General features: G+C 40.0%; 1 protein-coding gene across 1 annotated transcript in view; it reads left to right on the top strand.

Annotated features, from left to right (window-relative positions):
* LOC149449833 (vomeronasal type-2 receptor 26-like) overlaps nucleotides 1-1,714 on the top strand; it is a 48,174-nt gene extending 46,460 nt beyond the window's left edge. The window contains exon 6 of the mRNA XM_089692727.1: nucleotides 810-1,714. Within this exon, the coding sequence (XP_089548853.1) occupies nucleotides 810-1,714 (905 nt within the window). The remainder of the gene's footprint in view (nucleotides 1-809) is intronic.
* Nucleotides 1,715-26,594: the final 24,880 nt, after the last annotated feature.

Raw genomic sequence — 26,594 nt, 5'->3', positions numbered from 1 at the left:
CTGTCAGCTGAAGTCACTCAGCCAGTCCAGACTGGGGAAAGATCCCGACTTTAAAGTCGGGATCCACCCCAGAGTCTGGAGCAACACCTGGCTCAGCCTCTCAGCAATGCACTGAGAGTCTTAACCAGCCACTCCCACCCCTCCACAGCTCAGCGCTCCAGTGAGTGTGGGGGGGGATCGAGCAAACAGCGGTGACTGACAATGCAGCTGTGAGAACTCAACGATCGGCAAGCATGTGGTCGCTGAGTTCTCACACTTGGAGCCGGTGGGGGCCAGATGTAGCTTCGGACTGATGCTGCATCCACCTAGGTAAGTATGAATAAAAAAAAAGCAAGCGCACACTTCTCTTTAATGATATTTTGAGGAGACCAAAAGGTAGCAGATAGGAGAATTTCATTATCAGGTTTACATACACTTTAAATTAAAACTCCACCTTTATTACTTTTTCTGCTTATAACAAATTTCCTCTACATTCTTCTTTGTTTTTTTACATACTTTGCAATTCCTTAAAAGCATCATTCATGTTTTCATATTTTACTACTGGCCATAGCCAGTCTCTACATACAAGGAAGTCCAGCAACCCTATTTTTATGTTACATGATAACTATAGAACCAGAGAAAAAATAAAGCTAAAGATATATCTCTTAATTTATAATACAACATAACTCTAATATATAAATACTATTTACTCTCCCACAATGAACTGATGGAAATCAAATTGCTAGCTGTGAGCTAAAACAGTATATGTGTTTATTTTCTTAGAAACTTTGACACAGATGCTCATTGTGTTTGTATTGATCTTCCTGCAGACAGTGAAAACTGCATGAAATGTCCTGATGATGAATGGCCAAATGAGAAGAAGGATCGGTGTGTTCCAAAATTGGTGGAATTTCTCTCCTACAACGAGGATACAATTGTTGCAGTATTTTCATCTGTCTCCATCTTCTGTTGTCTTCTGACTGGTTTAATATTGGGGATATTTCTACATTACCAGGACACCCCCATTGTTAAAGCGAATAACCGGAACCTGAGCTATCTCCTCCTGGTCTCCATCATGCTGAGCTTCCTCTGTGTCTTCTTGTTCCTCGGCCGTCCAGTAGATGTAACCTGCATGCTGCGTGTAACCTCTTTTGGTGTCATCTTCTCAGTTGCGCTCTCTACTCTACTTGCCAAAAGTATCATGGTGTGTATTGCTTTTAAAGCCACCAAACCTGGAAGTCCCTGGAGGAAATGGATGGGAGCCAAACTGCCAAATTTTATAATCTGTGTGTTCTCACTTGTTCAAGTCATAATCTGTGTCACTTGGTTGTCTATTTCTCACCCCTTCCAGGATGAAGATGCTCACTCTTATCAGGGAAAGATCATCATTCAGTGTAATGAGGGTTCAGTTATCGGCTTCTACTCTGTCCTGGGATATATGGGGCTTCTGGCAGCTGTGAGCTTCATTATAGCTTTTTTAGCCAGGACATTACCGGACAGTTTTAATGAGGCCAAGTACATCACCTTCAGCATGCTGGTGTTCTGCAGTGTCTGGATTGCCATGATCCCGGCCTATCTGAGCACTAAAGGGAAAGACATGGTGGCTGTGGAGATTTTTGCTATAATGGCATCAAGTATTGGACTTCTTGGTTGTATATTTTTCCGAAAATGTTATATAATTCAGTTCAGACCTGACCTGAATACAAAAATAGGTTTGTTTGAAAACAGAGGATAATATATATTTTTAGTGTTTTGCATACAGTAGTTGCTGTGTGTGTGTGTGTATGTGTATATATACACTGCTCAAAAAAATTAAAAGAACACTTTGAAAACACATCTGATCTCAATAGGGAAAAATATCATACGGGATATCTGTACTGATATGGACTGGGTAACCTACAGAGGACTGAATTCAAAGACACCTAGAAAATTAAAATGAAAAAATGATGCAGCAGGCAGGTCCATTTTGCTGAAATTTCATTGCAGGAACTCAAAATGGTACTCAGTAGTTTGTATGGCCCCCACGTGCTTGTATGCAATGTCGGGGGAGGCTCCTAATGAGACGATGGATGGTGTCCTGGGGGATTTCCTCCCAGATCTGGACAAGGGCATCACTGAGCTCCTGAACAGTCTGAGGTGCAACCTGGCGGCATTGCATGGACTGAAACATGATATTCTAGAGGTGCTCTATTGGATTTAGGTCAGGCGAGCGTGGGGGCCACTCAATGGTATCAATTCCTTCATCCTCCAGGAACTGCCTACATACTCTTACCACAAGAGGCCGGGCATTGTCGTGCACCAGAAGGAATCCAGATCCCACTGCACCAGAAGGAACCCAGGACCCACCGCACCAGGAGGAACCCAGGACCCACTGCACCAGCGTAGGGTCTGACAATGGGTCCAAGGAATTCACCTCGATAGCTAATGGCAGTCAGGGCGCCATTGTCTAGCCTGTAGAGGTCTGTGCGTCTCTCCATGGATATGCCTCCCCAGACCATCACTGATCCACCACCAAAACAGTGTAACGGGGTTAGCTCGGCAGCGGGTGTGTGTGACCCCCTGGATGGGTGCACAACACAAAAAGACAGGCACAGCACAACAGTGGAGGTGAAAACAAATTTATGTGCAATTTATTTACAATATTTACAGAAAAATGGTAAACCAAAAAAGAAACATCAAAATAAATTCTGGCCAACTTGGCTACTTACTGCAACAACAGCTTTCCCTAGCTACCCACTAGGTACAGCCTGCTGCTATACCTAGTTGCGAATACTTGGAGGCTAGCCACACAGGCTTTGGTCTCTCTGCACACTGATAAGAGGTCAGCTCCCCAGTCAGTTCAGACACAGATCTGGTTCCAGGTTGGAGCAACTCCCTAAGCACTCTGGGAAGTTTTATACAGGTCTTAATGAGCCCACTACCTTCAGCTGGGCTCATTACCTCCGTGCAGAAGGACTCAGCACTTCCCTCTAGTGGAACAAATCCCCATAAAGCCTGAACCTCGGACAAATGTATCGTCCATCCAGGACGCAACCAGGTGATTTCACCTGTCTACTGTCACATAAGTCATGCTGAACGATGTTACAGGCAGCATAATGTTATCTATGGCTTCTCCAGACCCTTTCACATCTGTCACATGTGCGCAGGGTGAACCTGCTCTCATCTGTGAAAAGCACAGGGTGCCAGTGGTGGACCTGCCAATTCTGGTTTTCAATAGCAAATGCCAATCAAGCTTTATGGTGCTGGGCAGTGAGCACAGGGCCTACTAGAGGATGTTGGGCCCTTAGGCCACCTTTGTGAATTCTGTTTCTGATTGTTTGGTCAGAGATATTCACACCAGTGGCCTGCTGGAGGTCATTTTGTAGGGCTCTGGCAGAATTGGCAGGTCTGACACTGGTGCCCTGTGCTTTTCACAGATGAGAGCAGGTTCACCCTGAGCACATGTGACAGACATGAAAGGGTCTGGAGAAGCTGTTAAGAACATTATGCTGCCTGTAATATCATTCAGCCTGACTGTTTTGGTGGTGGGTCAGTGATGGTCTGGCATCTGATGGATGGGGGGTCTGATGGGGAGGCATATCCATGGAGGGACACACGGACCTCTACAGGCTAGACAATGGTACCCTGACTGCCATTAGGTATTGGGATGAAATCCTTGGGTCCATTGTCAGACCCTATGCTGGTACAGTGGGTCCTGGGTATTTCCTAATGCACAACAATGCCTGGCCTCATATGGCGAGAGTATGCAGGCAGTTCCTGGAGGATGAATGAATTGAAACCATTGAATGGCCCTCAAGCTCCCCTGACCTCAATCCAATAGAACACCTGAGATACCATATTTCGGTAATGGTTGCACCTGTGAATGTCCAGGAGCTCAGTGATGTCCTGGTCCAGATCTGGGAGGAAATACTCCGGGACACCATCCGTAGTCTCATAAGGAGAATGCCCAACGTTGTCAGGCATGCATACAAGCACGTGGGGGCCATACAAACTACTGAGTACCATTTTGAGTTTCTGCAATGAAATTTCAGCAATATGGACTAGCCTGTTGCATACTTTTTTCACTTTGATTTTTGGGGTGTCTTTGAATTCAGTCCTCTGTAGGTTGATCACTTTCATTTCCATCATACGATGGGGCATCCTTATGTTCCTAACACTTTACCCCGTCCATATCAGTATAGAGATCCAGCAGGAGAATTTTCCCCATTGAGATCTGATGTGTTGTCAAAGTGTTCCTTTACTTTATTTGAGCCGTGTATATTGTATGTAGATGTATCTGGCTATATTAACAAATGCATTTTGCTATTGTAGATTCTAAATTTTTAATATTAGTTATAGTTGATGCAATCATGCTCATAATAACTTCACATTTTAAGAGAAATATCTTCATTTTAACCCTTTTGCTACCACATGGCATACGTCAGCAGCAGTGGTGGGATTTACACTCATTCCTGACTGACAAGGCAATTGTTGGCTGTCAGGTGGAAGTGATCAGGAAGCTGTACAACTGTTAAATCTCTTCCATGGACCTCCAGTAGTGTGGTTTCACCCACCTTGTTTCCTGGGCTCTGCTGTCCCACCTGAAAAAAAAAAGTAAAAAACAACAACAGAAAAAAGACTTTGCTTAGAACAGGCTTTCTCAGCTAGGGTTCCTCAAGAAGTTGCTAGGGGTTCGTTGAGCAATGAGCAATTTCTGGCTTTTGGATAAAATCCCAATGACACCATTGATCTTTTTAGCTTTTTGTAAGAGGTACAATGACCCAATGAGCCCATTGAATATAATTCTAATGTATCATGAGTTGTAGATATAGTGATTTCTAGTAGGGGTTCCCTGAGCCTGGAAAGTTGTTTCAAAGCTTCCTCTGTATTAAAAAGGTTGAGAAGGGCTGGGTTAGAAGCTTAGAACAATACAGTACAGCACAAGAAGACATTGAAAGAAGATAAACCCTAACCAAAAAAAAAAATACTGAGAATTTTAAGGTGCCATACCAATAACAATCATAAACATTATGTATAAATGAGCTTTATTATACAAAATACAAGACATGATTGTAGTACAAAAGCTAAGCATAACCATACTCTCTGAAAACATATACAACTACGTCTTGTAACAATAGAGACATTAAGCTGGATGTAAATAACTCCACGATTGTATATTAAGCCAGTGAAGAGATTACATTTTGATGTATAGAACACTGACACGTTTCACTGGGCAAAGCCAGCTTCCTCAGGGAGGTCTAGTATTAATCTCTAGGATCATAAGCAGAACCATAGTAAACAAACTGAAAAAAAAAACCCAGAAAAGATAAAACAGGATACATTGTACATTTTATTAAAGTATATCTATATATCCAAAGAAGTAGTACCTAATTGTTCAAAGTTCACAATGCAAAGAAACTCACTGTGATGGAAAACCACAATCAAACATTCGGGAGGAGGACCAATTCATTAAATAGATTTAAACATATATAGCATAGAGATGAAGCAAATATACAATAGGCCCTATAGAAAAATACATTGAAATGGTCAAAATAAGCAAAGAAAAAAAAAGAAGTACTTAAAAAGGAGGAACAAAGGAAGTAACTTTCTAAACTGAGCTACTTAAATACATGTAATAAATACTCCATCAATAGTGTCTTAAAGGCCCAAACTGTTCCAAACTACACCCCTACTCCCAACACTGATATCAAACAATTCACATGAGGACCCACAAGTCACTTCTATCTTAAGTACTTTTTTTTTCTTTGCTTATTTTGATCTGTTCAATTTATGTTTTCTATAGAACCTATATTTGCTTCCTCTATATGCTATATATTTACATATATTTAATGAATTGGTCCTCCTTCAAAATGGTTGATTGCATTTTTCCATCGCTGTGAGTTTCTTTGCATTGTATTCTTTGAACACACGGGTACTATTTCTTTTGACATATAGATATATCATCATACAATGTAGAATGTATCCTGTTTTGTCCTTTCTGTTTATTTATCATGGTTCTGCTTATGGTCCTAGCGATATATACCAGACCTCCCTGAGGAAGCTGGCTATACAACTCAGAATTGTATGTAATCTCTTCATTGGTGTAATATGTAACCATGGATTTATTTACATCAAGCTGAATGTCTCTATTATTACAATATGTAGTGGTATATGTTTTAGAGAGCATGTTTATACTTAGGTTTTGTACTACAATTATGCATTTTTAATATTGTATAATAAAGATAATCTTTACATAATATTTATGATTGTTATTATTATTACAGGTACTTATATAGTGCTGTCAATTTATGCAGTGCTTTACATATATATTGTACATTCACATCAGTCCCTAACCCTCAAGGGGCGTACAATCTAAGGTCCCTAACTCACAGTCATACATACACATATTAGGGCCAATTTAGACAGGAGAAAATTAACTTACCAGCATGTCTTAGAAGTGTGGGGGAAACTGGAGTACCCGAAGGAAACTCACGCAGGCACAGTGAGAACATGCAATCTCCAGGCAGGTGGTACTGTGGTTTTGATTTAAACTGATGACTGTAGTACTGCCAGGCGGAAGTGCTAACCATTTAGCCACTGTGCTGCCCGGTATGGTACCTTAAAAGTCCCATTAGTTTTCTTGGTTAGAGTTTTGTCTTCTTTTTGTGTCTCTATAATAAAGGATTATAATAAAGGATGTGGTACCAGTAAAACCTATTGACAAGGTAGACACTGGGTTATATATGTCTCCTTCCCCTCTTTTTCATACCGTACTGTACAATCAGGCCATATTAATACTACTGGCAGAGGGCACCTCATCAATGTTGTTGTTATTATTATTAAACTTTACTTTATTGTAAAACTGCTGAGATTATAAACATATAATAATAATAATAATAATAATAATAATAGGCCTACTGAGGAAGCCCAATCACAAGGTGTAACACATAGAGGTGGGAGGAGCCAAGCAGCCAAGTATTGGGCCAGCCCTCCAAATCATTGGATTCAGGCATTCCAATCCCCTCCATGGCCACAGGTGTATACAATCAAGCCCCCAGGCATGCAGACTGCTTCTACAAACATCTGTGAAAGAATGAGTCACTCTCAGGAGCTCAGTGAAATGAAGTGTGGTCCTGTGATAGGTTGCCACCTGTGCAATAAGTCCAGATCCCAGATGGATGGATGGATACATGGAGTTTTTTTCCAGCAGGGGGTCTCACAGTAATCAAGAGATCCTTTTCCTCAGTATGGATGGATGGATGGAGTTATCCCTCTTCTCACTAGGGGGTCTCTTGACTCCTTTCAAACGTTTTCCTCCATATGTGTGTATTCCATGTAATTGAAAGAAAATATATTGTGCCTTATCCTCTTTTTTAAAAAATTTATTAAATATTTATAATGCACTCACATAGGAAACAATAAAAAAAGCCTTTGATACAATTTTGCTTCGTTTAGTAAGTTTTTCTCACTCCCATCTACTTGCTGTGTGTTATGCCTTTAAGCATTCCCCCTGATGAAGCCACGTGACCCGGTGGCGTAACGTGTAGGGGAGGGGCTCTGACATCATGATGCTTAAAGGCATGTGAGTGCATTATATATATTTAATAAATATTTTAAAAAAGAGGATAAGGCTTTATATATTTTCTTTCAATTACATGGAATACACACATATGTGTTTAAAAGGAGCTAAGAGACCCCCTAGTGGGAAGAGGGATAACTCCTTCCATCCATCCGCCTCCAGGAGAAAGATCTATAGAAAACGAGGAGATCTGCTGCTGGGAAAAAGGAAAAACTCCATTCATCCATTCATCAATCTGGGATACGGGATTTATCCATATGTCCAAATCTGGGCCCAATTAAAGGGACACAAGCTTATATGACCTCACTTAATGGTTTTGTCATATGCATCAGGTGAGAGCACAACTGGTGAAGGAGCACAGCATACTGTATATACATTTGGTGGACTATATTTTATTTATTTATAGTTCAATATACTATAGAAGACACTATAAGATCACAAATTGTTTTGAGGATTTTTTCTGAGGACTTGATATGTGAAGATATGTATGCAGCACTAGTGTGACTGTTAATATCATATTATGGAAATGTATTAAGGACTGATTATATGGTTTTGCACTTATTGATTTGTGTATATTGTTAGTGGAGCCCGTCACATATTGATTTTTAAACTCTTATTGGTACGTTACTACTCTGTTAATGCAGATGAAAACTCTCTGGATTATTGGAAGTTTGCAAATCGTATTTTTTCATTCCCTATTTTTTGTTCTTTTCTGTTTCTATTTCCTGTTATTCTGAAACTCCAATAAAGAATTATTCAAAGCAGAGTTTAATATGCAATTTCTGTCATCAGTGTCCAAAAAAATACACTTATTTATTTATTTTTACTGGTGCTAAATGCCTGCTCAAGATCTCAAAAATTGTCACCTTTTCAAAAAGCCTCTCTGGTTGTGGTGTAATCCTGTATGCTCTTTCCATCTTAGGTGTCTATATGATACCTATATTTGTTTATTAGCTGTGGTTTGATTAAAAAGACTTTTTAGCTATAGCACAAACCTAAACACTATTGCCATTGCCGGTGACCAAAGAAAGACACTATATATTTTTTACATATTCTCAGAAATTATGCCTTTTCAAAAAGTCTTTCTAGCTGTGATTGTACAGTTGTATGCTATTTCCATCATGGGTGTTGAAAAAAAATACAGTAATATTTTTTTTACAGATGCTAAATGACTGTGCAGGTTTTCAGAAGTTGTGGCCTGTTCAGCTGTGCTGCAAACCTGTATGCTATTTGCATCTTCGGTGTTCAAAAAAATAATTATTTTTTTTCCTATTGATGCTAAATGTCTGCTCAAGCTCTCAGAAATGTTGCCCTGTCCAAACAGGCTTTTAAGCTGTTATGAACATTTTTTTTGCTAATTCCTTTGTTGGTGTTAAAAAGCTTTATCATTTTTAAATTCTAAATGCATGCCCAAAATTTCATAAATTGTGGCCTGTTCAAAAATGCTTTCTAGCTGTGGTGCAAATCTGTATGTTTTTTCCATTGACAGTAAAAAAAAAAAGACACTAATAATTTTTTTCAGATGTTAAATACCTGCTTCAACTTTTTTTTTCCACAATACATTTTTATTTGGTTTTACAAATATAGTTACAACAAAAAAACAAAACAAAACAAAAATAGGACAGTGAAAAGCTACACAATATCACAGTATAAGTGTTGCGGTAAAGTTTAACAAAGAAAAAAAAGGAAATATTGAATAATTCCTAACAAACCTACTAGTTCCACGAAATAATCATTTTAGAGTATCCAAAAAAGGTTAAACATAATGATATCTGAGGTTACAGTTCTGAACCAGTCGGACCAGGGTTTCCAAGCTTTGTCAAATTTGGTAATTCTATCGTTTAGCTAAGCTAAAGATTTCTCATAGATGAAGTGGGTCTGGACTCGCTCAATGACTTCTTTTAGAGAAGGGGCTAAGTCTTTTTTCCAGTGTCTAGTAATGGTAAGTCTTGATGCTAGAAGAATATGTGTCACTAAGAGTCGATAATGGATTGGATATGTGTAAGGGATTTCCGGCTAAGAGAATCGCGTTTGGGAACGCGCATGCGCAAAAGAGAAGAACGCTGCAGCGCATGAATCTGCGCTGTACAGGCAGGTGGGCACTAGGACCCAGGCGCACCTGTCACCAATGACGACACTGGGCAGGCACTAGGACCCAGGCGTGCCTGTCAGCGCTGGGCGGCTATTTAACCACCTCCCGACCGGCCATTGCATATAAACGGCCGGACGGTGGCAGTGCAGGGTCGGGTGGCCGTTTATGAACGGCCTTCCCGCACCCTGCTTGTGCGCGTTCCCTGGGAGCACGCAGCACCGCGATCCGGTGCCCACTGTGTCCTCCGGACACAGCGAAACACCGATTGTCGGACGGGACCTCTGTACGAGGTCCAGATCATGTGATCACTGATTGGCCAATCAGTGATCACATGCAAAGTAGTAAGCAAGATGTCACTTGTGACATCATTGCTTACTACGTGTGAAATCTGTGAATGATCACAGAGGTCACATGGCACAAGGCTATTCACAACAGCCTTGTACCATGTGACAAGGTGTAACCAATCACAGCTCACTCAGTACTTCTCAATGAGTGCAGGAATGCACACAGAGAGAAAGAGAAATGATTGCTTTTACATCCTATATGGATGTAAAAGCAATCAGTGTAAAAAAAAAAAAAAATCTTCATCACCCCCCACAAGTAGTACAGTGTCACCATGGTGACACTGTACTGCTAGGGTGACAGTATGTAAAAAAATAAATAAATAAAAAATAATAATATAAAAAAATAAAATAAAAATGTAAAAAAAAATGTTTAAAAATGATAATTTTTGGTTATAAACTAATTTGTTTTTGTTTTACTAAAAAGATAACGGAATAAATTTTGGCAAAGATTTATGATGAAATATTATTTATTTGCAAAATTGTATAAAAAAACACTTTTGTTCAAACTTTTTGGACTTTTTCATTTACATAGCAAAAAAAATCCCAGCGGTGAAAAAATACCACCAAAATAAAGCTTTATGTGTCTCAAAAAAATGGTAAAAAATTAATTTGGGTACAGTGTTGCATGACTGCGCAATTGTCATTCAAAGTGTGATAGCGCTGAAAGCTGAAATTGCCCTGGTCAGGAAGGGGGTAAAAGTGTCCGGTCTGGAAGTGGTTAAAGAGCACCTTGGTGCTAATTCAGTGCTGACTGGTCTTCAGCTTCCCCCCTGTGTCCTGCTTGCTTCTGAACATTTCCTTGTTGCTGACCCGGCTTGCTCCTGACCCGACTCCGACTACTCTCCTGCTCTTGGTTCCTGACTCCGGCTCTGTTCTTGACTCTGGCTTCTCTCATGCTGATTTTGTACCTCGCTGCCCGACGGTTGATGACCCTGGCTACTCTATGACCCTGCGCCTGTCCTGGCTACCTACATTTCCCTGCTGCACATCGGGTATTGCACAGAACCTGCTCTGCCTGCTATTCCAGTAACCAAATCAGAGGATATTCTGCCTACCAAAGTCATCATCTGCAAGAGCCGCAAACAACCACCACTGGCGCTCTTGTCCCCCTGGTCCCTAGACTCCCTCTGTTCCAACCTCAGCAAGGTCAGGGCTAGTGACACAAGTGAGGCCGACCTCGTCAATTCAGTCTCTGATCAGGTACGTGACAATATGTATCTATATTTATATTCAGAATGGCTAGGGTAGGATCTGCTTGTTTTAATATCCCAGTAATTTCCGATATCATGTGGAAGACTTTATACCAATAGCTTCTAATATTTTCACATGTCCATAATATATGTAATGGAGTACCAATCTGACCACAGTTTCTCCAGCATTGAGGACTATGTTGTTTTGAGAATTTGACCATTAGGTAAGGAGTTAGATACCATCTTGTGTAAATTTTGTGTATTAGCTCCCAAAGGTTAGCAAATCTAGTAGCTGAAAACACATTCCTGAATGCACATTCCCACTGCTCATTAGAGATTTAAGATCTCTAAGTCTTTTTCCCACTTGATTAAGGGAGTAGTCTTATTAAATTCTGATTTACATTGTAGAAGGTTATAAAATAGGGTTATACCACCTGATTTCGGAGTAGCAGAGCTATGGATCTGTAAATATACTTTGGGTATATATATTGTTTTTACTGGATGTTTCAATAGGCAACTACTGATATGTGTATAGGTTGGTTTTTTAGAAGAGAGGAGGTTAAATTCTTTCATAAGGAATTCTAAATTTTTTATATTGTTTTCAACACAAATATCTTGTATTGTGTGTATGCCATTATGCTTCCGATTTGAGGTATCTATGCTCGGCACTACGACTTCTAAGGCTGTTATAGGTGTAGGAAGAGGACTTATTCAGAGAGGATCTATAGGCATGGAGCTAAGGATTCCCAGGCTTCAATTGAGGCTCGTACAGTTGGTGTTGTTTTACTGTAGAAGTTGAAAACCCAGATACTCCTGCGCTTGGGGATGGACTCAATGTCATTGGGACCACATAACGAAATTCTTGGGATATGCACGCCTTGCTGCCCTCAAAGGACCGAGGAGTCCAAATATACTGAACAGAGAATAACAAACAGAGGGCGCACCGGCCTAGTGCATTACCATAAAAGTAAGTTTATTGAATGTTAAAAAATAAGTATTCTACTCACAATAGTCAATAAATAAAAGGCACATCATGAAGGAACAGCTCTGTCCAATTCGCACTGCGCATCTGTCTTATGATGAAAATTCTGGACATTTAAAAGGCGTACGCATTTCTAGCCTCTTCCCCATAGCCCAGGTGTTGTTTTTCTAGTTGGAATCCTTTTCCACGAGCTCCCTAGTAGTATGGCACTTACATCGGTAGTAGAGGCTAGAGTTTTTTCAATGTCACCCCATTTTGTATCATCTTCCACTATAAACCAATGTTTGAGTTGGTCTAATAATGATGCTTTGTGATAGTCCCTAATGTCAACCAATCCCATTCCTCCTAATTTTTTGTGTTTGATTAATATATTATGTGAGCATCTATGTCTCATATTTCCCCAGATGTATTTTTTAAGCATAGATTGTAGTTTTGCTAGATATGAAGATTTAATTGGGATTGGAATTGATCTGAATAGATATAAAGTCTGTGGCAATATGAACAGTTTAAATGCGGCCAGTCTGCCAGACCAGGATAGTTCATGTTTAGCCATTTGATTGAGGCGGGTTTGAATTTTTGGATTGAATTTAGAATAATTGAGAGTTCCTAGGTCAGAGGTTTTGTTTGTCAACAATATTCCAAGATAAGGAATGGCTTCATTTTCCCAGATGTAGGGAAATTTGTTTTGGAGGTGCATTTTTAGAATGTGATCTACACCCAGATTTAGGATATTAGATTTGGATGCATTTATTTTATAATATGAAATATTACTGAATTGTATGAGAGTTTGTTGAATTGCTGCTAAAAAGTAAAGGGATTAGTTAGCATTAAAATGATGTCATCTGCAAAGAGCGTTATTTTGTGGTGGTTTTTACCTATATAGAAGCCATGTATATCTGGATTGTTTCTTATAGTTGCATCAAAAGGTTCAATTGATAGGTTAAAAATGAGTGGCAACAATGGGCATCTTTGTCTGGTACCATTTATAATTAGGAATGGTTTGGATAGCATGTCAGATACATAGACTTGGCCTGAAGGGTTGAGTAAAGTGCTGAAATGGCATTAATAATTGTTCCTGAAAATCCAAATGTATGCAGTACTTGGAACATGTATGTCCAGTGTATCCTATCAAAAGCCTTTTCGGCATCCAGGGCAAGTAATAAGGAGGGATCTTTATGTGAGTCTGTGTAATAAATTATGTTGATTAGTCCCCGGGTTGCGTCAAATGTTTGTCTACCTTTAGTAAAGCCTAACTGATCAAGCTTGATCCAGTCTGGGAGTATATTGGCCAGTCTGCACTCTATAATTTTAGCGTAAATCTTAATATCAGTATTTAAAAAAGAAAGAGGCCTGAAATGTTGTGGGTTGTCTGGATCTTTACCTGATTTGGGGATTGTTACAATTAATGCTTGTAGCATTTAGGAAGGTAATGAGGTGGAAGAAAACACGTCAGTGTATAGTTGGTTTAGATGAGGATTTTTTAACATTTTATAGTATTCGCTGGAAAATCCATCTGGTCCCGGATTTTTGCCATTGGGTAGTTTTTCTATTATCATATATCTATATTGTACCGCGCTCCAAAATTAATAAATCTAAGTGCTCTAAATAAATAAATAATTATATATAACTAAAAATTCAATAATAATCTATATCCATAATACTTAAATTCATATTTGCATAATACTTGAATCCATGATAGAAGTGAAAAAATTCAATTAATATTGTAAATCAATACATAAAAAACTTCGTGCCTGAAAAACTATTTAAAAAATAATAATAATAAAAATAAATAAATAAATAAAATAAAATAAACTGGAAGAAAATTTTGTATGAATTAATAATAGTTCAGTTCATACGAATTGAGATGGTAATGTGAATCAATCTGACTGGCGTGGTAAGTCTATGTTCATGGCATGAACCTCTCTCTCCTTCCTCCTCTCCTTTCTCCTCAATTCAGCTTTTCTCAATTAGGACTTTCTCCTCTATCTGCTTGGCTTATTCCTCCATAAACGATGCATACATAAAAAAGGGAAAAAGAAACATAGTGTCTTATCCTTAGTAAAATTGTTTAATGAGCTTCTGATCTCCCACTCACATGGTATCAGCAAAAGTAACGCTTTGTGTAAATAAATCCAGGTCCTCCTGCAAACAGCCCTGCAGGTGTGTGTGTGTTCACTCGCTATACTCGCCGTTTCCTCTGTGGATGCGTGATGACGTCACCGCCCCTCCCCTACGCGTTACGCTACAGGGACTCGTAGCTTCCTCTGGGGGATGTAGTTTTCTACATCCCCCAGAGGAAGCTACGAGTCCCTGTAGCGTAACGCGTAGGGGAGGGGCGGTGACGTCATCACGCATCCACAGAGGAAACGGCGAGTATAGCGAGTGAACACACACACACCTGCAGGGCTGTTTGCAGGAGGACCTGGATTTATTTACACAAAGCGTTACTTTTGCTGATACCATGTGAGTGGGAGATCAGAAGCTCATTAAACAATTTTACTAAGGATAAGACACTATGTTTCTTTTTCCCTTTTTTATGTATGCATCGTTTATGGAGGAATAAGCCAAGCAGATAGAGGAGAAAGTCCTAATTGAGAAAAGCTGAATTGAGGAGAAAGGAGAGGAGGAAGGAGAGAGAGGTTCATGCCATGAACATAGACTTACCACGCCAGTCAGATTGATTCACATTACCATCTCAATTCGTATGAACTGAACTATTATTAATTCATACAAAATTTTCTTCCAGTTTATTTTATTTTATTTATTTATTTATTTTTATTATTATTATTTTTTAAATAGTTTTTCAGGCACGAAGTTTTTTATGTATTGATTTACAATATTAATTGAATTTTTTCACTTCTATCATGGATTCAAGTATTATGCAAATATGAATTTAAGTATTATGGATATAGATTATTATTGAATTTTTAGTTATATATAATTATTTATTTATTTAGAGCACTTAGATTTATTAATTTTGGAGCGCGGTACAATATAGATATATGAAATTAACATCCATACACCTGGAGAGGGTGTAAAAAGTACCTGGCGATCTAAATATTTATTATTTAATTAAGCACGGTTATTGATTTATTAGTTGTTCACTTGATTCATAAATTCAATATTATTAGTAATTTCATACACAGAATTTATTGCTCTATAAGTAAGAAAACTTCTAGTGGCTCACAAGTATTTTATTAATTTGTAGTTTTTCTATTGTTCTGTTTATTTCATTTATTGTGATAGAGGAGTTTAAGATACTCAGTTGTAATTTCGAAAGAGTGGGTAAGTGAATGTGTGATAAAAACGCTTGTATGTTTTCTATAGAAGGTTGGAGAGTGGATTTGTCTTGATTTAGGTTATAAAGCGAATCGTAGTAACTAGCAAATTAATTTGCTATTTCTTGAGGATTAGTGATTTTAGTTTTATCTTTTGGGTTGATAAGATACGGTACAGGGGCAGACTGACCATTTGGAAACTTGGGCACTGCCCGAGGGCCCGAGGTCAGTAGGGGGCCCCATGAGATGCCCCTGGTGCCTTTTTCATAGGCTTTTTTTACTTTGGGCAAGGACACAGGGGCCCCATGATCCCCTATTGCCTGGGGGCCCCATGAGTTCTCAGTCCGCCCCTGATATGGTATTTTAGTTCTAGTATGCAGGGATTTCATTTTATTCGCTAGGTATTTCCCTGCTTTGTTTCCATTAGAGTAGTAGCTGAGTTTTAATCTTTGCGTACTTCTATCAAATTGGTACATTAGTAAGGAGCGTAATTCGTTCCTTAGTCTGGAGAGTGTATTCGAGGTGGTTTGATCGATTTGAGCTTTATTTTGCATTTCTAGTTTGCGAATATCCTGTAGTAAGTCATGAAGCTGTTTATTTCTTTGCTTTTTAGCTTTAGCGCACATTTGTAAAATGATACCACGTATATATGCTTGGTGAGCTCACCAAAGGGGGCCAGAGTTTGATGCAGATTGAAAATCTATATGGAAAAACTCCTCAAGATGTTTTTCAAGTATCAAGTTATTGTTGGGGATTTTTATAATAGACTAATTTACGCACCGGAGGTTGTGTGGTTTCAATAAGTGGTTATCCGTAATAGTGATTGAAACCAGCGCGTAGTCTGACCACATTATACTGCCTATGGATGATGTGGTCACATTTTGCAGTAGCCATTTATCTACCAATATAAGGTCAATTCACGAATAAGATTTGTGTCTAGCCGAAAAAAAAGGTGTAATCTCTTTCAGCTGCATGTTGACACCTCCAAACCTCATAGACATCCTCATTTATTAGAAAGGGGTACAGGGTGGGGTAGTCTTTTTTGAGATTTTGTTGAGTTTAGGTTTCTGTCAACTATGAGGTTGAAGTCACTGCATAGTAAAAGGCAGTGTTTCTCAACTCCAGTCCTCATGGACCCCCAACAGGTCATGTTTTCAGGTTTTCCCTCAGATGAAACAGCTGTGGTAATTACTAAGGCAGTGAAACTGATCAAATCACCTGTGCAAAATAATGGAAATCCTGAAAACATGACCTGTTGGGGGTCCATGAGGACTGGAGTTGAGAAACACTGGTATAAGGGAACCAGAAGGATTTTTGGAGATTAGTTTGAAGAGCTTTGTAAAGTATCTTTTTTGATGAGTATTAGGTGCATATGAATTTACTATAGTGTAATCTGTAATATCTATTGTACATATAAGAATCAGGTACCGGCCTTCGGGGTCTGAGATATTTTTATGAAGAACAAAGTTTAGTGTATCTCTAATAGCAATGAGTACTCCTATTTTTTTCAGAGGCACTGGCAGTATAGACATGTGGAAACTTTTTGTTGTAGCATTTCGGAGAGGCCGTATCTAAGAAATGAGTCTCTTGAACTCAGAGTATATCACATTTATCTTTAAATGCCTGTTTCCATATGTTTGTACATTTGGCCAGATGATTCAACCCATTGACATTGATATTTTTTTTTAACATATAAAACAATGATATGATATGATATGATATAATATGTTGAAATATGTTTTATATATTACAAATGATATGAAAAATATTTTTAAAAATATTTTTTTAAACATATTGTTCAGATTTTTTTTAACATATAAAACAATGATATGATATGTTGAAATATGATTTATATATTACAAAATATATGAAAAATATTATGATATGATTTGGTATGATATGTTGAAATGCGTTTTTTATATATTACAAAATATATGAAAAATATTTTTAAAAATATATACTTTTTAAACATATTCTTCAGATTTTTTTAACATATAAAACAATAATATGATATGATATGATATGTTGAAATACATTTATATATTAAAAATTATATGAAAAATATTTTGAAAAATATATATTTTTTAAACATATGCTTAAGATATTTTTCACATATAAAAAAGTAATTTTACCATATACAGTGGAGCAAAAAAGAATTTAGTCAGCCACCAATTGTGCAAGTTCTCCCACTTAAAAAGATGAGAGAGGCCTGTAATTGGCATCATAGGTAGACCTTAACTATGAGAGACAAAATGAGAAAACAAATCCAGACAATCACATTGGCTGATTTGGAAAGAATGTATTTGCAAATTATGGTGGAAAATAAGTATTTGGTCAATATCAAAAGCTCGACTCAATACTTTGTTATATATCCTTTGTTGGCAATGACAGAGGTCAAACATTTCCTGTAAGTCTTCACAAGGTTGGCACACACTGTTGCTGGTATGTTGGCCCATCCTCCATGCAGATCTCCTCTAGAGCAGTGATGTTTTGGGGCTGTCGCTGGGCAACACGGACTTGCAACTCCTCCAAAGGTTTTCTATGGGGTTGAGATCTGGAGACTGGCTAGGCCACTCCAGGACCTTGAAATGCTTCTTACGAAGCCACTCCTTTGTTGCCCGGGCAGTATGTTTGGGATCATTGTCATGTTGGAAGACCCAGCCACGTTTCATCTTCAATGCCCTTGCTGATGGAAGGAGGTTTGCACTCAAAATCTCATTATACATGGCCCCATTCATTTTTTCCTGTACATGGATCAGTCGACCTGGTCCCTTTGCGGAGAAACAGCCGCAAAGCATGATGTTGCCACCCCCATGCTTCACAGTAGGTATGGTGTTCTTTGGATGCAACTCAGCATTCTCTCTCCTCCAAACACGACGAGTTGTGTTTCTACCAAACAGTTCTATTTTGGTTTCATCTGACCATATGACATTCTCCCAATCCTCTTCTGGATCATCCAAATGCTCTCTAGCAAACTTCAGACGGGCCCGGACATGTACTGGCTTAAGCAGGGGGACACGTCCGGCACTGCAGGATCTGAGTCCCTGGCAGCGCAGTGCGTTACTGATGGTAGCCTTTGTTACGTTGGTCCCAGCTCTCTGCAGGTCATTCACTAGGTCCCCCCGTGTGGTCCTGGGATTTTTGCCCACCGTTCTTGTGATCATTTTGATCCCACGGGGTGAGATCTTGCGTGGAGCCCCAGATCGAGGGAGATTATCAGTGGTCTTGTATGTCTTCCATTTTCTAATTATTGGTCCCACAGTTGATTTGTTGACACCAAGCTGCTTGCCTATTGCAGATTCAGTCTTCCCAGCCTGGTGCAGGTCTACAATTTTGTTTCTGGTGTCCTTTGACAGCTCTTTGGTCTTCACCATAGTGGAGTTTGGAGTGTGACTGTTTGAGGTTGTGGACAGGTGTCTTTTATACTGATAACAAGTTCAAACAGGTGCCATTGATACAGGTAATGAGTGCAGGACAGAGGAGCCTCTTAAAGAAGAAGGTACAGGTCTGTGAGAGCCAGAAATCTTGCTTGTTTGTAGGTGACCAAATACTTATTTTCCACCATAATTTGCAAATAAATTCTTTCCAAATCAGCCAATGTGATTGTCTGGATTTGTTTTCTCATTTTGTCTCTCATGGTTGAGGTCTACCTATGATGCCAATTACAGGCCTCTCTCATCTTTTTAAGTGGGAGAACTTGCACAATTGGTGGCTGACTAAATACTTTTTTGCCCCACTGTATTTCTACATATATTTGTAAATGCATTCCAAAGATGTTGATTTGTATTTTTAAAGACATACAGTATATTTGAAATGTATTTTTAAAAATATTTTTCATATATTTTGTAATAAAATGCATTTCAACTTGCTGTATATATATATATACAGTTACTAAATGGTTAGCACTTCAACCTGGCAGTACTCGGGTCGTTGGTTCAAATCCCAACCACGGCACCACCTGCCTGGAGTTTGCATGTTCTCCCTGTGTCTGCGTGGGTTTCCTCCAGATACTCCGGTTTCCTCCCACACTCCAAAGACATGCTGGTAGGTTAATTGGATCCTGTCTAAATTGTCCCTAGTATGTGTATGTATGAATGTAAGTTAGGGACCTTAGATTGTACACCCCTTGAGGGTTAGGGACTGATGTGAATGTACAATATATATGTAAAGCACTGCGTAAATTGACAGCGCTATATAAGTACCTGAAATAAATAAATAAATATATATTGAATATGGCCAAAACTGTAGCATATCAATATATTTGGGAAGAATATTTTTAAAATATATTTCAAATATATTTTAATTCCATAAGGGCTGAAGCATCTGATCGTTAAAATCCACCAACCCCCCATACAGATTACAATTCAGGCTTTTAGATGGGGTCATGTCTTCCATAAATTTCCCCTGAGGTGTCATTGTGGATGGTGGACAGGATGTATACATCTCTCTTATCCCTCCATTTCACGGCCAAAACTTTGTCATTATTCAAACTCAATAATTCCCCCCTTTGTAGCCTTGTAGTCATCTTTTTTCTTTGGGTGGTACAACACGCCAAGGTTTTCTGGGGGCACAGGTGGCAGAAAAGGAGCAGACTTGTATAGAAATTATCCAGATAGATGTAACAACTCTTTTTGAATAGTGGAAATGCCAGGTCCCAGACAATTTTTCCACTTTTGACAATGTAGGTTGGGCACCCATTGGGCTAGAGCTGGAGATCATTGCCTTTGTACCATGAAATGCATACAAATACCCCGAGGCTCTTTCACAGAACTTGTAGGACTTTACTCCATACCTGGCCCTTTTACTGGGAATGTCCTGCTTGATCCCCAGTTGGCCAGTGAAGTGGACAAGGGACTCATCTACACTGATGTTTTTGTCAAGGACATACAAGTCAGTGAATCTCTGGAGAAAAAAATAAGTATTGGGCAAATTTTGTAGAGCTTATCATATCCAGGCTGATCTCGGGGAGGACACTGTGTGATATCACTGAAATGAAGGAAGAACGTGATCATTTCATAGCGTGACGTTGACATTACAGTTGAATAAATGGGCATGTGATGAAAGGGGTGGGTATACCAGTAAGTATGTGCTTCATTTTGCAAGCCAAGGTCAAGGTTAATTGTGAGGCCCAAAAATAATTTGGACTCTTCCACTGTGAGAAGTTTCCATTCAAACGGATGGGCATAGGATGAATTGTGGTTATTTACAATATATTGTTAGACATAAAGATTGGTCTGGTCCAGAATCAACTGGAATTGATTTTCAGAAAAAAAAACCTAATTCTTGGTGTCTGATGGGATATCTCTGTACTAGTAACAGGCCTTTCATCTAGGGGTCAAGGGCCAATTCAGCATTGGAGTGTATGTGGCTACTGGTGGTTGCCTGGACTTCAAAGCATCTTATCCTTTTTGGAGGGACTGTTTCTTCCCCCGATTCAGTCACAGATCCACAACTTTCGATCGTTTCATACTCAGAATTGGAATTGGACAGTGAGAGCTTCTCGCTGCTCTAATCCGTCATACTGAGGATTTGAAAAGCCTCCTCACTAGTATAACTAGGGAAAGGTATACTGATGATGGTGACTGTGTGACGGGTATACTGATGATGGTGACCGTGTGACGGGTATACTGATGATGGTGACCGTGTGACGGGTATACTGATGATGGTGACCGTGTGACGGGTATACTGATGATGGTGACCGTGTGACGGGTATACTGATGATGGTGACTGTGTGACGGGTATACTGATGATGGTGACTGTGTGACGGGTATACTGATGATGGTGACCGTGTGACGGGTATACTGATGATGGTGACCGTGTGACGGGTATACTGATGATGGTGACCGTGTGACGGGTATACTGATGATGGTGACCGTGTGACGGGTATACTGCTGATGGCGACCGTGTGACGGGTATACTGATGATGGGGACCGTGTGACGGGTATACTGATGATGGGGACCGTGTGACGGGTATACTGATGATGGGGACCGTGCGATGGGTATACTGATGATGGTGACTGTGTGACGGGTATACTGATGATGGTGACTGTGTGACGGGTATACTGATGATGGTGACCGTGTGACGGGTATACTGATGATGGTGACCGTGTGACGGGTATACTGATGATGGTGACCGTGTGACGGGTATACTGCTGATGGTGACTGTGTGACGGGTATACTGATGATGGTGACCGTGTGACGGGTATACTGATGATGGTGACTGTGTGACGGGTATACTGATGATGGTGACCGTGTGACGGGTATACTGCTGATGGCGACCGTGTGACGGGTATACTGATGATGGGGACCGTGTGACGGGTATACTGATGATGGGGACCGTGTGACGGGTATACTGATGATGGGGACCGTGTGACGGGTATACTGATGATGGGGACTGTGTGACGGGTATACTGATGATGGTGACTGTGTGACGGGTATACTGATGATGGTGACTGTGTGACGGGAATACTGATGATGGTGGCTGTGTGATGGGTATACTGATGATGCTGACTGTGTGACGGGTATACTGATGATGGCGGCTGTGTGACGGGTATACTGATGATGGTGACTGTGTGACGGGTATACTGATGATGGCGACCGTGTGACGGGTATACTGATGATGGTGACCGTGTGACGGGTATACTGCTGATGGTGACTGTGTGACGGGTATACTGATGATGGTGACCGTGTGACGGGTATACTGATGATGGTGACTGTGTGACGGGTATACTGATGATGGTGACCGTGTGACGGGTATACTGCTGATGGCGACCGTGTGACGGGTATACTGATGATGGGGACCGTGTGACGGGTATACTGATGATGGGGACCGTGTGACGGGTATACTGATGATGGGGACCGTGTGACGGGTATACTGATGATGGGGACTGTGTGACGGGTATACTGATGATGGTGACTGTGTGACGGGTATACTGATGATGGTGACTGTGTGACGGGAATACTGATGATGGTGGCTGTGTGACGGGTATACTGATGATGGCGGCTGTGTGACGGGTATACTGATGATGCTGACTGTGTGACGGGTATACTGATGATGGCGGCTGTGTGACGGGTATACTGATGATGGTGACTGTGTGACGGGTATACTGATGATGGTGACTGTGTGACGGGTATACTGATGATGGTGACTGTGTGACGGGAATACTGATGATGGTGGCTGTGTGACGGGTATACTGATGATGGCGGCTGTGTGACGGGTATACTGATGATGCTGACTGTGTGACGGGTATACTGATGATGGCGGCTGTGTGACGGGTATACTGATGATGGTGACTGTGTGACGGGTATACTGATGATGGTGACTGTGTGACGGGTATACTGATGATGGCGACCGTGTGACGGGTATACTGATGATGGCGACTGCGTGACGGGTATACTGATGATGGCGACTGTGTGACAGGTATACTGATGATGGCTACTGTGTGACAGGTATACTGATGATGGCGACTGTGTGACGGGTATACTGATGATGGCGACTGTGTGACAGGTATACTGATGATGGCGACTGTGTGACGGGTATACTGATGATGGTGACTGTGTGACAGGTATACTGATGATGGTGACTGTGTGACAGGTATACTGATGATGGTGACTGTGTGACAGGTATACTGATGATGGTGGCTCTGATCACTCTGTGTGACAGGTACACTTGATGGGGAACTGAAGGGTCGCTGAATTTTTGGGTCCCCCTAAGCTCTGCATGGCCAGGCAACATGCATTTTCCACATGTTCCAGAGTCAGTAAAACAGTCCTTGAGTCCTTGTTTTTGTTGTTTGTATTGAGGGTAACAACTTGGATGGGGTCTAGGGGTATATGAGATGCTGTAAACTTAAAGGACAACTTATTTACAAAAATGTACAAGATGTGAACCAAAATCAGCGACTGTCTCTTTAAAGAACACTGAGTGCCCTTTGGTGTAGCTCCACAGACCCTAGTTAAACCTCTCCTCATCCATCTGGCTGTCCTGAGGGTATCCCTGGGCAAGGGATTCCAAGATCTACAGTGGGAACTAGTTGGGTATTGCACTTGACCACCCTCTCCCTTCTTTGGTCCAGGGGGTGTTGAAGTATTTGCACTTTTTTTCTGTAGCCTAATGGGTTGAAGATGCTTCCAGGCCTCACAATGGGCTGTGTCCTTCCCTGCTGACAGGCTGTCTTTTCTAGCAGACAGCAGGACAGTAGAGATTCTTATTTCCAGATTCAGCCTGTAGGTAGGCCCCCTGATACTTGGTCCCCCTCCCAGGCTACAAACACCATCACCTTAATTCACTCTTTCTTCCACTCAGCTCCCCTTCTGATCAGGCTCGCCCATATTTAAGGGCCTGTCTGACCACTATTGCCCTGCCTCCGACCAGGGGATTGGTCAGACTCCCTTAAATATGAAAATCTAGGCCTTTTCCCCTCCTCTGCCCCTCTTCTAGAAAGTGCCAGAAGTTTCTAGAAGGGTGAGAAGGCTCCAGAAGCCCTAACTTGTAGAGCCTCCCAGCGTCCCTGAAGTACCCTTGCTGACTCACTCCCAGGCTGACTTATCCCAGGCTTCTAACAAGCTTCTGACTCAAACAAAAAATCATCTACCTGGAGGGCGCTACACCAGTTTTCCATGAGGTTTACACAACACGTCACACAATATGTTATAAAAATGAGGAGGGGATGTTTTTTGTAGTTCTAAAACTTGTCTGACAGTGCTGCTCCCTCACAGATACAGTAAATATGTTACTTGCAGGATTACTTGCTGGATTCTCAAGTGAAAATAAAAGGGAAAAAGCATAAAAAAAAATGCATCCATTCCATCAGTAAGCTGTAATATATTGCATTGTTGCTTTGTCTTTAGTTTAATTAATTAGTAATTTTCTGCATGACAGTAAACAATTTTTTCTGAGCAATTGCTTAAAAAAGATGAATTAGAGGATATGTCATCCAGAACGTGGTCTATAGGTATGAGATTAGAGGAGCAATAAAGCACAGTCATTGTACTGCACGGCCAGTAATAATCAGCGTATGAACATTTGGCTGAATATGGCTACCTACTGTAAATGTACATCATTATTAAAACGTCAAAATGTTATAACGATCATTTACATTACAATCCCGTCTGTCTGCAGCTGGATGTATGCTTCAGGAACTTTTGTGTCTCTTCCATTACAATTCATAGTTTGTATTTTTCAATGGCTTTACCTTCTCAGTAAGATGGAGTTTCAATTCTTCTCATTGTTTTTTTTTTGGCTTCCATTCAAAACAACCGAGCCTGCTGCGTCTGCTACTAAATCCATCCCTGTCCAAGGTTCCCTTAGGTAATGTCGGCTCGGCATATAATTATAGAGGAGAGACCGAAGCTTTTCTGTGATAATTAGCAGACTTGTAACATCAATTAATATGTAATATGATCCATGTGATTAGTGATGGAACCGCAATGAAAGAAGTCATTAAATGATCACATTGAAACACATTAATGATAATGCAGAGACAGTTGTCAAACATCAAGGCTCATCATACAGATCATATTCCATGTTCCTTATATACCTGAGGAGCAAGAAAAGTACCTGATTTACAGCGGAATGTCAGAATAGACCGATACTGGTTTTATGTCAGTAGAAGTATGGAACTAACTGGTATGGATTATGTGTGGGCAATATTATTATTATCAATTATAATAATAGATCCTATATGAGATCACATAAGTATTTTTATACATTCCACAGTATTTCACAAAGTCAGTATTATTATTAGTATTAGTAGTAGTAGTAGTAGTAATAATAATTATTATTATTATTATTATTGTTAATAATAATACTACTACTACTAATACTATTAATAATAATAATAATAACAATAATAATAAAACATTTCACATAGCTGTTACATGAGCATTTTTTTAAACGTTAGCAGTATTTTAGAATAAATTAAGTAATAGTAATATTAATACTAATACTACTAATAATAATAACAACACAATCCAACATAACATAGGAAAATTCATTTTCAGAAATGTATGCACCAAGTTTGATAATAATAAAACAATTTCACATAGCTGTTACATGAGCATTTTTTTTTTAAACGTTAACAGTATTTTAGAATACATTAGTAATACTAATATCAATACTAATACTACTACTAATAATAATTACAACAACATCCAACATAACATAGGAAAATTCATTTTCAGAAATGTTTGTACCATGTTTGATCAGCAATTCCTTTGCTTCTTTGCCCAAACACAACCCTTTGCTTGCGCGTCCTCATTTCCTTTATTGGGTTTCAGCTCGTCTCAATCCAAATTTTATTATAAGTGCCACCAGACTTAAAGGATACGTTCACCTTTTGGACAAAAATAATAAATGCACATTTTTTTGAAGGTAAAAAAAATGTGCATTTATTATTTTTGTCCAAGGGAGCCTGGCAAGCATTGCACCAGTGATCAGTAGATTGCTGATGCCATGACAGTCTCCTGAAGACCTGTCAGAATATCTGCTTGCCTTACGGGATGTACGGGGTGTACAGGGATATACGGGATGTACGGAATATACAGGGGTGTAGGGGATGTACAGGATGTATGGGGTATAATGGATGTACAGGGATGTACGGGGTGTACAGGGATGTACGGGATGTACGGGGTGTACGAGATGTACGGGATGTACGGGGCGTACTGGATGTACGGGATGTACAGGGATGTACGGGATGTATGGGATGTACAGGGTGTATGGGATGTACGGGGTGTACAGGGATGTACGGGATGTACGGGGTGTACGGGATGTATGGGATGTACAGGGTGTATGGGATGTATGGGATGTATGGGATGTACGGGATGTACGGGATGTACGGGATGTACGGAGTGTACAGGGATGTACGGGATGTCGGGGTGTACAGGGATGTACGGGATGTACGGGATGTACGGGATGTATATGTACACCATTATTTGCAAATAAATTCTTTCCAAATCAGCCAATGTGATTGTCTGGATTTGTTTTCTCATTTTGTCTCTCATAGTTGAGGTCTACCTATGACGCCAATGACAGGCCTCTCTCATCTTTTTAAGTGGGAGAACTTGCACAATTGGTGGCTGACTAAATACTTTTTTGCCCCACTGTACTTTCAAGCATCACTGAGGAACTGCAATTTGCGATGGGCGTTGCAGCAGGAATAGATTGGTGGGTT

The sequence above is a fragment of the Staurois parvus genome, unplaced genomic scaffold (assembly GCF_062004578.1).
Source record: "Staurois parvus isolate SC_StPar_1 unplaced genomic scaffold, SC_StPar_1.0 ptg000602l, whole genome shotgun sequence".
Lineage (NCBI taxonomy): Eukaryota > Metazoa > Chordata > Amphibia > Anura > Ranidae > Staurois > Staurois parvus.
The sequence above is the reverse complement of the archived record's forward strand: the minus strand, read 5'-3'. Positions and strand labels throughout refer to the sequence as shown.